Source organism: Staurois parvus, unplaced genomic scaffold, assembly GCF_062004578.1.
Source record: "Staurois parvus isolate SC_StPar_1 unplaced genomic scaffold, SC_StPar_1.0 ptg000201l, whole genome shotgun sequence".
Classification (NCBI taxonomy): Eukaryota; Metazoa; Chordata; class Amphibia; order Anura; family Ranidae; genus Staurois; species Staurois parvus.
Window position 1 is genome coordinate 129,774 of NW_028317997.1, and position 13,823 is coordinate 143,596.

Below are 13,823 nucleotides of genomic sequence, written 5' to 3' on the forward strand. Positions count from 1 at the left end.
ATCTGAGCCGCCTCAAGCAAATGGTGGATTGGGCCACCAACAGGGGCTCACCCCTAGGCTGTGGTTTTGTTTTTGTGCCCAGTGCCCCACTTTCTGCAGGCGGTATTCTAACTGAACAGTCGATCTTTTAGATCTCTGATGTCGCCTTGAATAAATGAAGAAAAAAAGACTTTATAAACAAGAAAACAACATAATTAAAGCTAACCTTAACACTAACTTTGAGTGCCCAGATTTTGCGATGGTATTGGGCAGGTTTGAATGATAACTACTGATTGGTTTATTGTGTGCAAAAATGTTTGTTAAACAATAACATGGATTTGGTGGGAGTTGCATTTTGTGTGCAATATGGTTGTTCAATATGTGTTGTCATTTTGTTTTTCATTTTTTTAAAACCATTTTCCCCACCCTGTCTTCTGGTACATGAAGTTGGACATTTTGAAAGATAAATCTTCGAAGTCAAGCAGACATGGAACAGATGTATGTACCAGCCTAATGTTCCCTTTCATGTATAATATTTGCAATTTTGTTTTTAGCACAAAACCTAACAACAATTCCCTTCACATAAATAAAGTACTTTTTTTGGCTTGTTGTGCTGCTGATATTTTTGTTTGTAAAATTAAGTAATTTTAGTACAACTCTGGGAAATGAGGAAAAGTAGTTGTTGGCAATGACAAATAGTATAACTCAATCATTATTATTATTATACAGGATTTATATAGCGCCAACAGTTTGCTCAGCGCTTTACAATATAATGGGAGACAATACAGTAACAATACAGTTCAATACAAGAGGGGTAGGAATGCCCTGATCCTTGGAGCTTACAATCTAGGAGGGAGGGGCTAGTGGTACAAAAGGTAGTAACTGTGGGGGATGGAGTGGCTGGAAGAGTAGAAGATTCCAGTATTAGCTGAGGGCAGGATAGGCTTCCCTGAATCATGCAAGATTCTTTTCTTCATGTTTGTCAACATTTTCAATGGCTTCAGAGCCCAGGAAAATCTTTCTTCCAGTGTTACTGCTAAGTGCTTCTGGGAATTCTGAGGACCACCAAAGTGATTTGCAGTACAAGTACTGTAGAACAATCCGGAATTTTGGCTTGAATTGAATGGCCTAAATTTCATACGTTGGTGATATTGACCCTCTTATAAAGCAGATATCAAAAGCTCAGCCTCTCTAGAGTTTGAATAGACATCCGGAAACAACTGGTGTAAATATTTAGTTCTACGATAATTTTAAGCCTGGAAAAAAAAAATAGGAGGCTGCTAATGGTAGGTTTTTACTTGTTCTTCTTTTATACTAGTGTTTTTTTAATAGGAGAGTATTGTACATAAAGTACTACATGTTGCTTAAGTTATATTAATTCAGCGTCATGTTTTTTTTAAACATTTATGGATTATTTTAATAGGGACTCCTTTGCCCGAAAAATACTCTAAAAAGATGGCACCTGCAAAAGAAGAATATTAATGCTTCTCTAATGGGCAGTGAGTACTGACGTTACTCACTTTAAGTCAGGGGTCCTCAAACTTTTTAAACAGGGGGCCAGTTCACTGTCCCTCAGACCGTTGGAGGGCCGGACTATAGTCTATAAAAAAAAAATCAGTGGGAGGATAGTGTCAGCGGATGGAATAGTGCCCCATCATAAGTGTCAGTGTGGGAGGAATAGTGTCCCATCATTAGTGTCAGTGGGAGGAATAGTGCCCCATCATTGGTGTCAGTGGGAGGAATAGTGCCGCATCATTGGTGTCAGTGGGAGGAATAGTGCCCCATCATTGGTGTCAGTGGGAGGAATAGTGCCCCATCATTGGTGTCAGTGGGAGGAATAGTGCCCCATCATTGGTGTCAGTGGGAGGAATAGTGCCCCATCATTGGTGTCAGTCGGAGGAATAGTGCCACATCATTAGTGTCAGTGGGGGGAGGAATAGTGCCCCATTGTTGGTGTCAGTGGGGGGAGGAATAGTGCCCCATCGTTGGTGTCAGTGTGGGGGGGGGGGGATAGTGCCCCGTCATTGCTGTCAGTGGGGGAAGGAATATTGTTGCATCGTTGGTGTCAGTGGGGGGTGGAATAGTGCCCCATCGTTGGTGTCAGTGGGGGGTGGAATAGTGCCCCATCGTTGGTGTCAGTGGGGGGTGAGGAATAGTTTGCAGACACTCGGTCTTCAATGTGTGCTGTGGTTTCACCTTCTGGCTGCTACTTCACCATGAGAGGCATTAGTAATGAAGCAGCCAGCAGGAGGAGCCACAGCACACATTAGGCCAGGTATTTGACACACCTGAAACCGCGTCAAATGAAAATTCTTCAACGGCCATAGCTCTTGGGGAAACCTATACTCTGTCAGATAGATGAGCTTTAAAGGACTTCTTTTCCAGGGGCCACAGTTTTATCTGGTTAACATGCCTTTGTGGCATTGCATTGTGTAGTGCATATGCCTCTTCTAATATACCTAAATATTAATGACAACCTTGCAAAATATGTGAAAAGTGAGAGCATATCTTGAAAATATGAATATCTGTTATTCTGATATTCTATATCTGTTATCTACTATTACAGTAGATAGAGTTTTTGTTCTAGGGCACAGACACCTGCACATACTTATAAAGTTGTGTATGTATATATACACTATATTGCCAAAAGTATTGGGCCGCCTGCCTGTACACACATGAACTTTAATGGCATCCCAGTCTTAGTCCGTATTGAGTTGGCCCACCCTTTGCAGGTATAACTGTTTCAACTCTGGGAAAGCTGTCCAGGAGGTTTAGGAGGGTGTCTATGGGAATATTTTTAACATTCTAATAGAAGCGCATTTGTGAGGTCAGGCACTGATGTCAGCGAGAAGTCCTGGCTCACAGTCTCCGCTCTAATTCATCCCAAAGGTGTTCTATCAGGTTGAGGTCAGGACTCTGTGCAGGCCAGTCAAGTTCCTCCACCCCCAACTCCATGTCTTTATGGACCTTGCTTTGTACACTGGTGCGCGGTAATGTTGGAACAAAAGGGGCCATCGCCAAACTGTTCCCACAAAGTTGGGAGCATGAAATTATCCAAAATGTCTCGGTATGCTAACACCTTAAGAGTTCCCTTCACTAGAACTATGGCGTCAAGCCCAACCCCTGAAATACAACCCCACACCATAATATCCCCTCCACCAAACTTTACACAATGCAGTCAGTCAAGTACCATTCTCCTGGCAATTGCCAAACCCAGACATGTCCATCAGATTGCCAGACAGAGAAGCCTGATTCATCACTCTAGAGAACACGTCTCCACTACTCTAGAGTCCAGTTTACACCACTGCATCCGACGCTTTGCATTGAGCTTGGTGATGGAAGGCTTGGATGCAGCTGCTCGGACATGGAAACCCATTCCATGGAGCTCTCTACGCACTGTTTTGCTAATCTGAAGGTCACGCAAAGTTTGGAGGTTTTTAGCTATTCTGCAGACAGTTTGGCGACTTCTGCGCACTGTGCGCTTCAGCATGCGTTGACCCCCACTCTGTCATTTTACGTAGCCTACCATTTCGTGGATGAGTTGCTATTGTTCCCAGTTGCTTCCATTTTGTTAAAATACCACTAACAGTTGACCATGGAATATTTATTAGCAAGGAAATTCCATGGATGGACTTATTGCACAGGTGACAACCTATCACAGGACCACGCTTGAATTCACTGAGCTCCTGAGAGCGACCCATTCTTTCACAAATGTTTGTAGAAGCCGTCTGCATGCCTAGGTACTTGATTTTATATACCTGTGGCCATGGAGGTGATTGAAACACCTGAATCACATGATCTGGAGGGGTGTCCCAATACTTTTGGCAATATAGTATGTATATATGTGTATATATAGTTATGACTGAATTTTTAAAAAAAATTCAAACCAACTTACTATGCACAACACTGTTTCAACTGTTTTAACTTTAATGTAAGAATGCATTTTTCTGACAATAAATGCAGCTTCTGTGAAATAGCATAACTCCAATCGTGGAGATTGCTTACAGAAAGCTTATTTTTTAAAATAGAAATGGCTCATGAGAAATCTTAGGAGGGGGAGGTGAGCCATTGAATTAAAGCTATAATAGAAGCCTTTTTCCTGACTCATGAGGTTGATCATGTGCGGCTTTGTGCCAGCGCTTACTCATATCCATTTGCTTCTGGTGGATGATGGATAGCAGGGTGTGTCGTGTTTTGGGTTTCCTGCTCTGGCCAGTCAGTGATCTGTGCCAGCTTTATTTTTCTCCGGTGTAGATGCAAGTATGTTTTTTAGTTGTTGCAATTTAACATCAAACAAATTGATCTGTGGCTTTAAATGTTGTCTATATATACTTAAATGTCAGTACGCAGGTTCACTGAAACTGACAAACACAGCGTTGTATTGATGATGTCCAATGCTTTCACAGCTCTTATCCTCCCCCAGTTTAGGACTGAAAATCATTATCATGTCTAGTAATACAAACAATACTTTTTGTTGGACTGTATAATCTCAACTGTGTTACAGTGTTGCTTGTGTAATTTATTTTTTGAAGACCGCAGATAACCGACAACTACCGTATTTTTCGCTCCATAAGACGCACCTAGGTTTTAGAGGCGGAAAACAGGAAAAAAAAAATAATGAACTAATGGACTGCAGACACAGTACAGGGATGACCAGAGACTGCGGACAGCACAGGGATGACCAGAGACTGCGGACAGTACAGGAGATGACCAGAGACTTCGGACACAGTACAGGGATGACCAGAGACTGCGGACAGTACAGGAGATGACCAGAGACTGCGGACACAGTACAGGGATGACCAGAGACTGCGGACAGTACAGGAGATGACCAGAGACTGCGGACAGTACAGGAGATGACCAGAGACTGCGGACAGTACAGGAGATGACCAGAGACTGCGGACAGTACAAGAGATGACCAGAGACTGCGGTCATAGTACAGGAGATGACCAGAGACTGCGGACATAGTACAGGGGATGACCAGAGACTGCGGACAGCACAGGAGATGACAAGAGACTGCGGACAGCACAGGGGATGACCAGAGACTGCGGACAGCGCAGGAGATGACCAGAGACTGTGGACATAGTACAGGAGATGACCAGAGACTGCGGACAGCACAGGGATGACCAGAGACTGCGGACAGCACAGGGATGACCAGAGACTGCGGACAGCACAGGGATGACCAGAGACTGCGGACAGCACAGGGATGACCAGAGACTGCGGACAGTACAGGAGATGACCAGAGACTGCGGACAGTACAGGAGATGACCAGAGACTGCGGACAGTACAAGAGATGACCAGAGACTGCGGACATAGTACAGGAGATGACCAGAGACTGCGGACATAGTACAGGGGATGACCAGAGACTGCAGACATAGTACAGGGGATGACCAGAGACTGCGGACAGCACAGGAGATGACAAGAGACTGCGGACAGCACAGGGGATGACCAGAGACTGTGGACATAGTACAGGAGATGACCAGAGACTGCGGACAGTACAGGAGATGACCAGAGACTGCGGACAGCACAGGAGATGACCAGAGACTGCGGACAGCACAGGGATGACCAGAGACTGCGGACAGTACAGGGGATGACCAGAGACTGCGGACAGTACAGGGGATGACCAGAGACTGCAGACAGCACAGGAATGACCAGAGACTGTGGACAGTACAGGAGATGACTGCTGACCTTTGGGGAAGGGGGGGGGAGCGGGTACCTGAATTTGACAGGTACCCGCTCTTACTTGCGCTGAGTTGTTCTCACCTGTTCCTCTATCCAGCCGCGCGCTGTCTTCCCGGCTTCTGTAGTGTGGGCACTGGGCATGACAGCCGGGTGCCCAGTGCGCATGGGCGAGAAGCACTTGCGCTTTGTGATTGGTCCGGCGGCTTCTGGGATCTGTCATGTGTCCCAGTTACCGCCTTACCATTCACAAAAAGCACCGCTTCCTGCGCATGCGCACTTTGCACCCGGCTGTCATGCCCAGCGCCCACACTACAGAAGCCGGGAAGACCGCGCGCCGCTGGATAGAGGAACAGGTAAGGTCAAAGAACAACTCCGCGGAAGTAAGAGCGGGTACCTGTCAAATTCAGGTACCCGCTCCCTCCCCTCCCCAAAGGTCAGCAGTCATCTCCATAAGGTCCCGCTGCAGAGCTGAGTGGCCGGCCCGGTATTCTGACATGGTGGCGGTGGAAATACCGGACCGGCCGCTCCATATTCGCTTCATAAGACGTACTGACATTTTCCCCCTTTTTTGGGGGGGGGGGGGGGGGAGTGTGTCTTATGGAGCGAAAAATACGGTATGTATTTTGGTTGTTTTCTTGATTATTCCAACTATACGATGCACCTTGTTAGAGTATCTTTTACAATATCATCCCTAGCCTGCTTGAATTTCTGATCAGTGTGCCAGAGTATGATGATGTGGAAGCTGTGCATAGTACAAACATACATTTAGATGTTTACTTTGAATATGATTATAAATATATATGACAACTTGTTATCACATAAAGCAGTATTAAACCCCCAAAAACAAAATCTAATATATTGTATCTTATAAATCCTTAGATATAGTGGCTGTAGTAGATTTTTTTCATTTTTATTTTCGCCCATTTATCTAGTCAGTAAGGCAGTAATTTGTCAGCTTCCTTTAACAGACCAAGCTGTCCTGCAAAAGTGGCTTCTAGATGGCTGAAATCATTTACCAATGAGAAGGGTGCTTACAATGATTAGCTTTCATTAATTTATGTAAAGCCCTTATCCCAAAATGAATAAAAAACGGCACCTGTAATTGTTTAGAAAGTGTTAGTTGGCGTTAGTCTTTAATTTCTTGGTCAAGTTCATGTAAATCTGATACTGTATTTAACACAACACTCCCCCCTGGATTAATAATGCTGCTGCCCAAAGATGTCTCTGTTGCTCCTCCAATGGAGTGGAGACACCTTGAAGTGATTGTAAAGGGAACATTTTTGTTAAATAACAAACATATTACCTTTTCAGTGGAATGGTTTAGCACAGAGCAGGCTCGATCCTTCTCTTCTGGAGTCCTCTGCTGGCGGTCTTGGCTCCCTCTCCCTCTGCTGAGTGCCCCCATAGCAAGCTGCATGCTAGGAGGCACTCATATGGGCTCGCTCCCAGGCCACACTCCATGTTTCCATTGACACAGACAGTGCAGCTCGTCCCTGTCCTTATTTCCTCCTCACCAGCAGTGATTGACAGCAGCAGGAGCCATTGAGGAAAGAGAGCAGTGATGCTGCTCTCATGCAAAGCACAGGATCGACATCGGGACCTGCTGGGGGGGGGGGTTACATTGATGCATTTAATGCGTTAAAGTAAAACATTTTCTGCTCAAAGCTTGTTGTTACAAAACACTTAACCAGCCAAATCCCATTAATGTAAGTGGCCTCTGTTCACATCTGATCATTCTGTCGCCTGTCCAAAAACTCCTGTTGCTCAGAAAAGACAGGAGGTGTTTTACTGGCCAGATTACCAGGTGAAAAAAAAACATAAATAAAACTAATGCAGCCACCATATTTAACCACTTCCTGTCCAGACACTTTTACCCCCTTCCTGACCAGGGCAATTTTCAGCTTTCAGCGCTATCACACTTTGCAACACTGTACCCATATGAATTTTTTACCATTTTTTTGAGACAGATAAAACTTTATTTTGGTGGTATTTATTCACCGAATGGGATTTTTTTTTTTTTTGCTATGTAAATAAAAATGTCCAAAAATTTTGAAAAAAAAAATTTTTCTTATACAGTTTTGCAAATAAATAATATTTCATCATAAATCTTGGCCAAAATGTATTTCGTTATCTTTATAGTAAAAAAATAAATAAGCCAAATTAGTTTATAACCAAAAATTATAATTTTTAAACGTTTTTATTTTACATTTTTATTTTTTTTATATTATTTATTTTTTTTTACATACTGTCACCCTAGCAGTATAGTGTCACCATGGTGACACTGTACTACTTTTGGGGGGTGATGAAGATTTTTTTTTTTTACACTGATTGCTTTTACACCCATATAGGATATAAAAGCAATCATTTCTCTCTCTCTTTTTCTGCATTCTTGCAGCCATTGAGAACTACGGAGTGAGCTGTGATTGGTCACAGCTTGTCACATGGTACAAGGCTGTTGTGAATAGCCTTGTACCATGTGACCTCTGTGATCATTCACAGATTTCACACATAGTAAGCAATGATGTCAGAAATGACATCTTGCTTACTACTTTGCATGTGATCACTGATTGGCCAATCAGTGATCACATGATCGGGACCTCGTACAGAGGTCCTGTCCGACGATCGGTGTTTCACTGTGTCCGGAGGACACCGCGGGCACCGGATCGCGGTGTGCGCGCTCCCGGGGAGCGCGCACAAGCAGGGTGCGAGGAGGCCTTTTATAAATGGCCACCCGACCCTGCAGTGCCACCGTCCTGCCGTTTATATACAACAGCCAGTCGGGAAGTGGTTAAGGATTAGCAAATCATAATATAATAAATGTTTGTTTTTGGGTTTCAATACTGCTTTAATATATCTTCCTTGGCCTCTTTTAATTTCTGGCAGTTTGCTAGAGTATGGTTAATGTTATGGATAGTAAAAACCGAACCCTTTCTATATTTTCTGAACTTTAAATCTGAGATTGCCTCCAGTCTGGTCAATAAAGCCAACAGTTAATTTTTGAAGGAGACATAAAACATACTGGAAATATAGATCACTTTTATATATTTGATTAGCACAAGAGTCATGTAAAACATGTTTTCATTTGAGCTCCGTAAAGCCCTAGAACAGTGTCTTACTGAAACTGTTATTTTTAGGTGCTGCAAATGTAAACTGCTGGTCTGGAAATATTGTAAACTCATTGACAGTACAGGAAAACTACTACTGTTACTTTTGAGTATATACCATGAGTGAAGAAGTAAAAAAAACAAATGTCCCTAAACATCCTTTGAAGTCAACTAAACAATCTGCACTTTTTTGATGCCTTAAAGGTTAAAGCAGGGTTTGCATTTGTTTTATTTTTCATTATTCCTCTTAATTTTTTTGTTTTTGCTTTATAATTTATACCAGTATGACTCGCTGAAGGATTCATCCAGGAGAAGTGTGCACTCTGTATGTAAAAAAAAAATGATGTGCATGATGGTGTGATGAAACTTTTACAACTTGTATTACTGTGGAATGGATTTATTTACATTAAAATGCAATAACCTGCCACTAATCTGTTTGCAAGTGTGGTTATTCTGAACTTTGATAACCTTTAACCACTAAAACAAAAGTGATTTTACTCTTGAAAGTATGATGATGTTGATGGAAGAAAAACATCTCTTAGGAGATATTACAACTTTTATTATGTGGTGCATTAGAAACCAATATTTTTTTATTTTTTTAGAATAATACCTACAACTCTTATGGAAGCAAGAATAAATCTTCTAATTATCATAAAGACCTTCTGGTTGGTACCAAAAATGTCTTTGGTGACATATGTCAGCATGTTTTTTCTTGTATCTCAAAACACGGAACTGTCTGCAGCATAACTTGCACAATTTACCATTTTTTGGACTGTATACTAGACATACATTTTTTTCTTACCTAGTGCTAATAAAGCGTCCTCTGCAGAATGTTTGTGGAGAAGAAAACTGTTCATTGTCCTTCGCTACTTTCTACCCAAGTGCATTGCTGTTTACAATTTGTTGAGGTAGACTGAAGCCGGCCATACATGAATCAAAATTCGGCCGATTCAGCTGGTTCGATCTGTATGGGCAGGGAGGTTGTACAGAAGGTGATCTACCGATATAATTTCTGTAAAACCAACCTATTGGATTTATGCCGCTCGATCAGCACTGTTGGCTATAGCCAGCAGTGCGGATCACTGTATTCTGACGTTGGGGAAGTCCCCTCACTGTCAGAATACAGTAGGTCAGCGGAGAGGTTTTGGGTCCATTTTTATTTATTTATTTTTTCATTCAGTCTGCTGGTTCAATGGAAAAAAAAAAACTGACTAATTTATGGGCTGCTTGACAGACACACATATATATATATATATATGTGTGTGTGTGTGTGTATATGTGTATGTATATATATATATATGTGTGTATGTGTATATATATGTATGTGTGTATGTGTATATGTGTGTATGTGTATTTATATGTATGTGTGTATGTGTATATGTGTGTATGTGTATTTATATGTATGTGTGTATGTGTATATGTGTGTATGTGTATGTATGTGTATATATATGTATGTATGTGTATATGTATGTATGTGTATATATATATGTATGTGTATATATATGTATGTGTATATATATGTATGTATGTGTATATATATGTATGTATGTGTATATATATGTATGTATGTGTATATATATGTATGTATGTATGTGTGTATATATATATATATATGTGTGTGTGTGTATATATATATATATATATATATATATATATATATATGTGTGTGTATATATATATGTGACAAGCCACTCCACCCAGTTACTCCGCCCACCCCACCCAGTTACTCCGCCCACTCCAGTTGTAGTCTACTGGTGGAGGCAAGAACACTTGACACAAGTTCCACAGAAATTGTAGCTTTTCTAGTTGTTTATTGTAATAAACTGGACACTGTTGCTAAACCTGTGGCATAGGAGGGATAACTTTTGAGAGCCTAGTGTGACTACAGTCCTGAGAGCTGTGCCTCAAGAAAGACCAAGGACCAGTTCAAAACCAGAAATCACACATGAACCCGCGGCGCATTCCTGTGCAATACATATGCGGTGCGATTTGAGCCTCCCGATTTACAGGATTTATATGGTGCCAACAGTTTGCTCAGAGCTTTACAGTATAAAGGCAGACAGTACAGTTCAATACAAGAGGGTTAGGAGGGCCTGATCCTTGGAGCTTACAATTGTTTTATGTTTAGTTGCTGTAACCTATGACTGGCTATATCTAGGCACACACATTGATTATATGCTATAGAAATAGTGCCAGCATTTTAATCCAAATGTTTTATGTTTTCTTTTACATCTTACAGAGCGGACTTTATCATGATCAGCGAAACTATAGCAGTCTTAAATATAGCATACCCTCTTCCAGCTACCACACTCGGGTCTGTTCCCGTTGCTGCACGGTTGTATTATTCTGCATGTTGTAAGATGCTTACTAGCCGGGGTTAACTCTGGAGCAATTGTCCTGGCATGTCAGAGTAAGCTGTTAGATGTAAGCATACACACGGTAGTATGTAACGTTGCCATACAAGGCCTCCAGATGCTGAAGTAGGAGGAATCTAATGCAGCCAGCTGACTCCAAACAGGAAATTCTGTGATTGCTGTGGAACTGTTTCATTTAACTGAGAATTTCACAACATGTGTGTGTTCTGATCAATCTTATGAGTTCAAATACTTTTTGTCAAGTTTTTAGAGCTTTTCTTAGCCTTTATGATGAGCATTTATTCACAAAGTGTTACTACATGTGTTAGGGCTCGTTCAAACTTGACTGTTTTACCAACGCTTGCCAAACGCCCCTATAGCGTTTGGCAAGCGTTGGTCCGGAGTTTGCGGAGCGTTTTGTAATGCTCGGCAAACGCCGCATGCGGTTGCTAGGTGTTTGCCGAGCGTTAAAACCTCCCCACAAACGCCTATAATGAAGTTTAAATGGTTATCTATATATCTTGCGAGCCAAATTATATCTACCAAAAGTCCACCTTAAAGCACAAATCTAAATAAAATTGGTCCTTACTAATAAAGGATCGCAAACATCCAACACATAATTACCACTGTGTATACATATTATTTCACCAAAATGTGTTGCGCTCCTTATTAATTTATAATATCTTGTTTAGTACTAATAACCCTCCATTAAGATCCTTCAAGATAACTAATTACAAAAAATAAATAACGTGTATTCATACAATTAGCCACAATAAAGTATTCATATATAATAACTAAGTACCCTGAAAAAAATATATTTTTGTTTATAAAACCTCAATAATTAATAATATATAAAAAATATCAGTGATTCACTGATATTTTTTTATATATTATTAATTATTGAGGTTTTATAAACAAAAATATATTTTTTTCAGGGTACTTAGTTATTATTATATATGAATACTTTATTGTGGCTAATTGTATGAATACACGTTATTTATTTTTTGTAATTAGTTATCTTGAAGGATATTAATGGAGGGTTATTAGTACTAAACAAGATATTATAAATTAATAAGGAGCGCAACACATTTTGGTGAAGTTTAAATGGTGTTACCATTTAAATAGGATTAGATCCAGAATTATGTCTCCTCCATATCTCAGAACTCTCAGTGAAGGCATATAAGAGTTCGGGGATATGGTATTATTTGACCGCAGCACAGAGTCTGATACCCAGGTTCTGGAAGAAAAAAAGAGGTGCCAACTGAGGAGGATTGGATGGGTAGAGTAAACCAGATTTTAGAAACAGAAAGATTGCTCCACACGCATGAGGATAAGTTAGAGTTGTATAATAAAAAATGGAAAGGTTGGGAAGAACACAGAGAAAAGGTGAAATATATGATGGGATAATATTCCTGGAAGAGGTTTAGGAACAACAGAATAATATAGATTTAATCTGAAGAGAGAAAATGTGGAGTGTGGGGGGGGGGAGGGGGGGGGGAGGAGGGAGGGATTGGGGGGGATAGAGGGGGGGGGGCTCTCGGGTGGGGCGGATGGTAAGAAATGGAAGTTATATATAAATAAATTTTGAGGAGAAAACAATGTTTTGGATTACGATTTTAATAGAATTGTTGAAATGTTTTGTATATGATTTGAAAAATCAATAAATATTTATTAAAAAAAAAAATGGTGTTACCGCTCCGCAACCGCCCCGCAAACTCGTCGCAACTAGCGTTTGCGGAGCGGCACCTTAGACTAGAATAGGCTTCAACGCCTCCTGACTCGACCAGAGGCGTCCGTTTTGCCGCGACGATAACGCTCCCGTTAGAACAGCACCATGTGCTACAATGTGCAGAATTGTCCGAGGCGTAAAAACGCTTCCCAAACGCCTCTCTGCCGCCTGCACACAACGCTAGTGTGAACGTAGCCTGACACTGAATTATAAATGGCATAAAAGCGATCAGAAGTGTTTTTCACAGTTTTCCTTTGCATGCTGTTTCACGATAGTTGGCTTGCTGTTGAATATTTTTTTTATGTGTGTCTGTGGAGGTTTTCATTTGTTTGCTTAAGTATTTCTTTTCCCCGATAGTCCTCTTCTCTCTACAGTGAACCATCTGCCACTACTCGAAGCTACAGGGTTAGTACAAACTAGCTGATTTTGTATCTGCACTTGATGGAGACAAGATGTGTGTGTGTGCATGTCTGTCAAAAATGTGCTACCTAGCTTTGTTACCATTTTTATGGAAATTTAAAGTCTTTGAAGTTCTTGGTCAATTTCGCAATATTGGTTGCATTCTAGCTCCTGTAAAATGAGAGCAATCACTTTCATATGCTTTACCAAGTATGCACCTAAAAAGTTTTTCATTGAAGTTCAACTGTGCTGACAAGCTCACCAAACTGCAAATTCTATTCTCATCAGTCCTGTTCTACGCTATATTGCCAAAAGTATTGGGACGCCTGCCTTTGCTCGCACATGAACTTTAATGGCATCCCAGTCTTAGTCCGTAGGGTTCAATATTGAGTTGGCCCCGCCCTTTGCAGCTATAACAGCTTCAACTCTTCTGGGAAGGCTGTCCACAAAGTTTAGGAGGGTGTCTATGGGAAGGTTGGACCATTCTTCCAGAAGCACATTTGTCAGGTCAGGCACTGATGTCGGGGGAGGAGGCCTGGCTCGCAGTCTCTGCTCTAATTCATCCCAAAGGTGTTCTAT

The 13,823-nt window shown here is 41.3% G+C and overlaps 1 protein-coding gene across 12 annotated transcripts in view; it reads left to right on the forward strand.

Annotated features, from left to right (window-relative positions):
* The window catches only part of LRRFIP2 (LRR binding FLII interacting protein 2), a 195,661-nt gene that overhangs the window by 96,832 nt on the left and 85,006 nt on the right, over positions 1–13,823 (forward strand). For 6 of the 12 annotated variants that reach the window (XM_089678239.1, XM_089678243.1, XM_089678245.1 and 3 more), the window contains exons 8-12: positions 427–477; positions 9,046–9,087; positions 9,365–9,427; positions 11,002–11,076; positions 13,203–13,250. The exons of the other annotated variants lie outside the window; for them this stretch is intronic. In XM_089678239.1, coding sequence (XP_089534365.1) covers positions 427–477; positions 9,046–9,087; positions 9,365–9,427; positions 11,002–11,076; positions 13,203–13,250 — 279 coding nt within the window. The remainder of the gene's footprint in view (positions 1–426; positions 478–9,045; positions 9,088–9,364; positions 9,428–11,001; positions 11,077–13,202; positions 13,251–13,823) is intronic. 12 annotated transcript variants of the gene reach the window in all.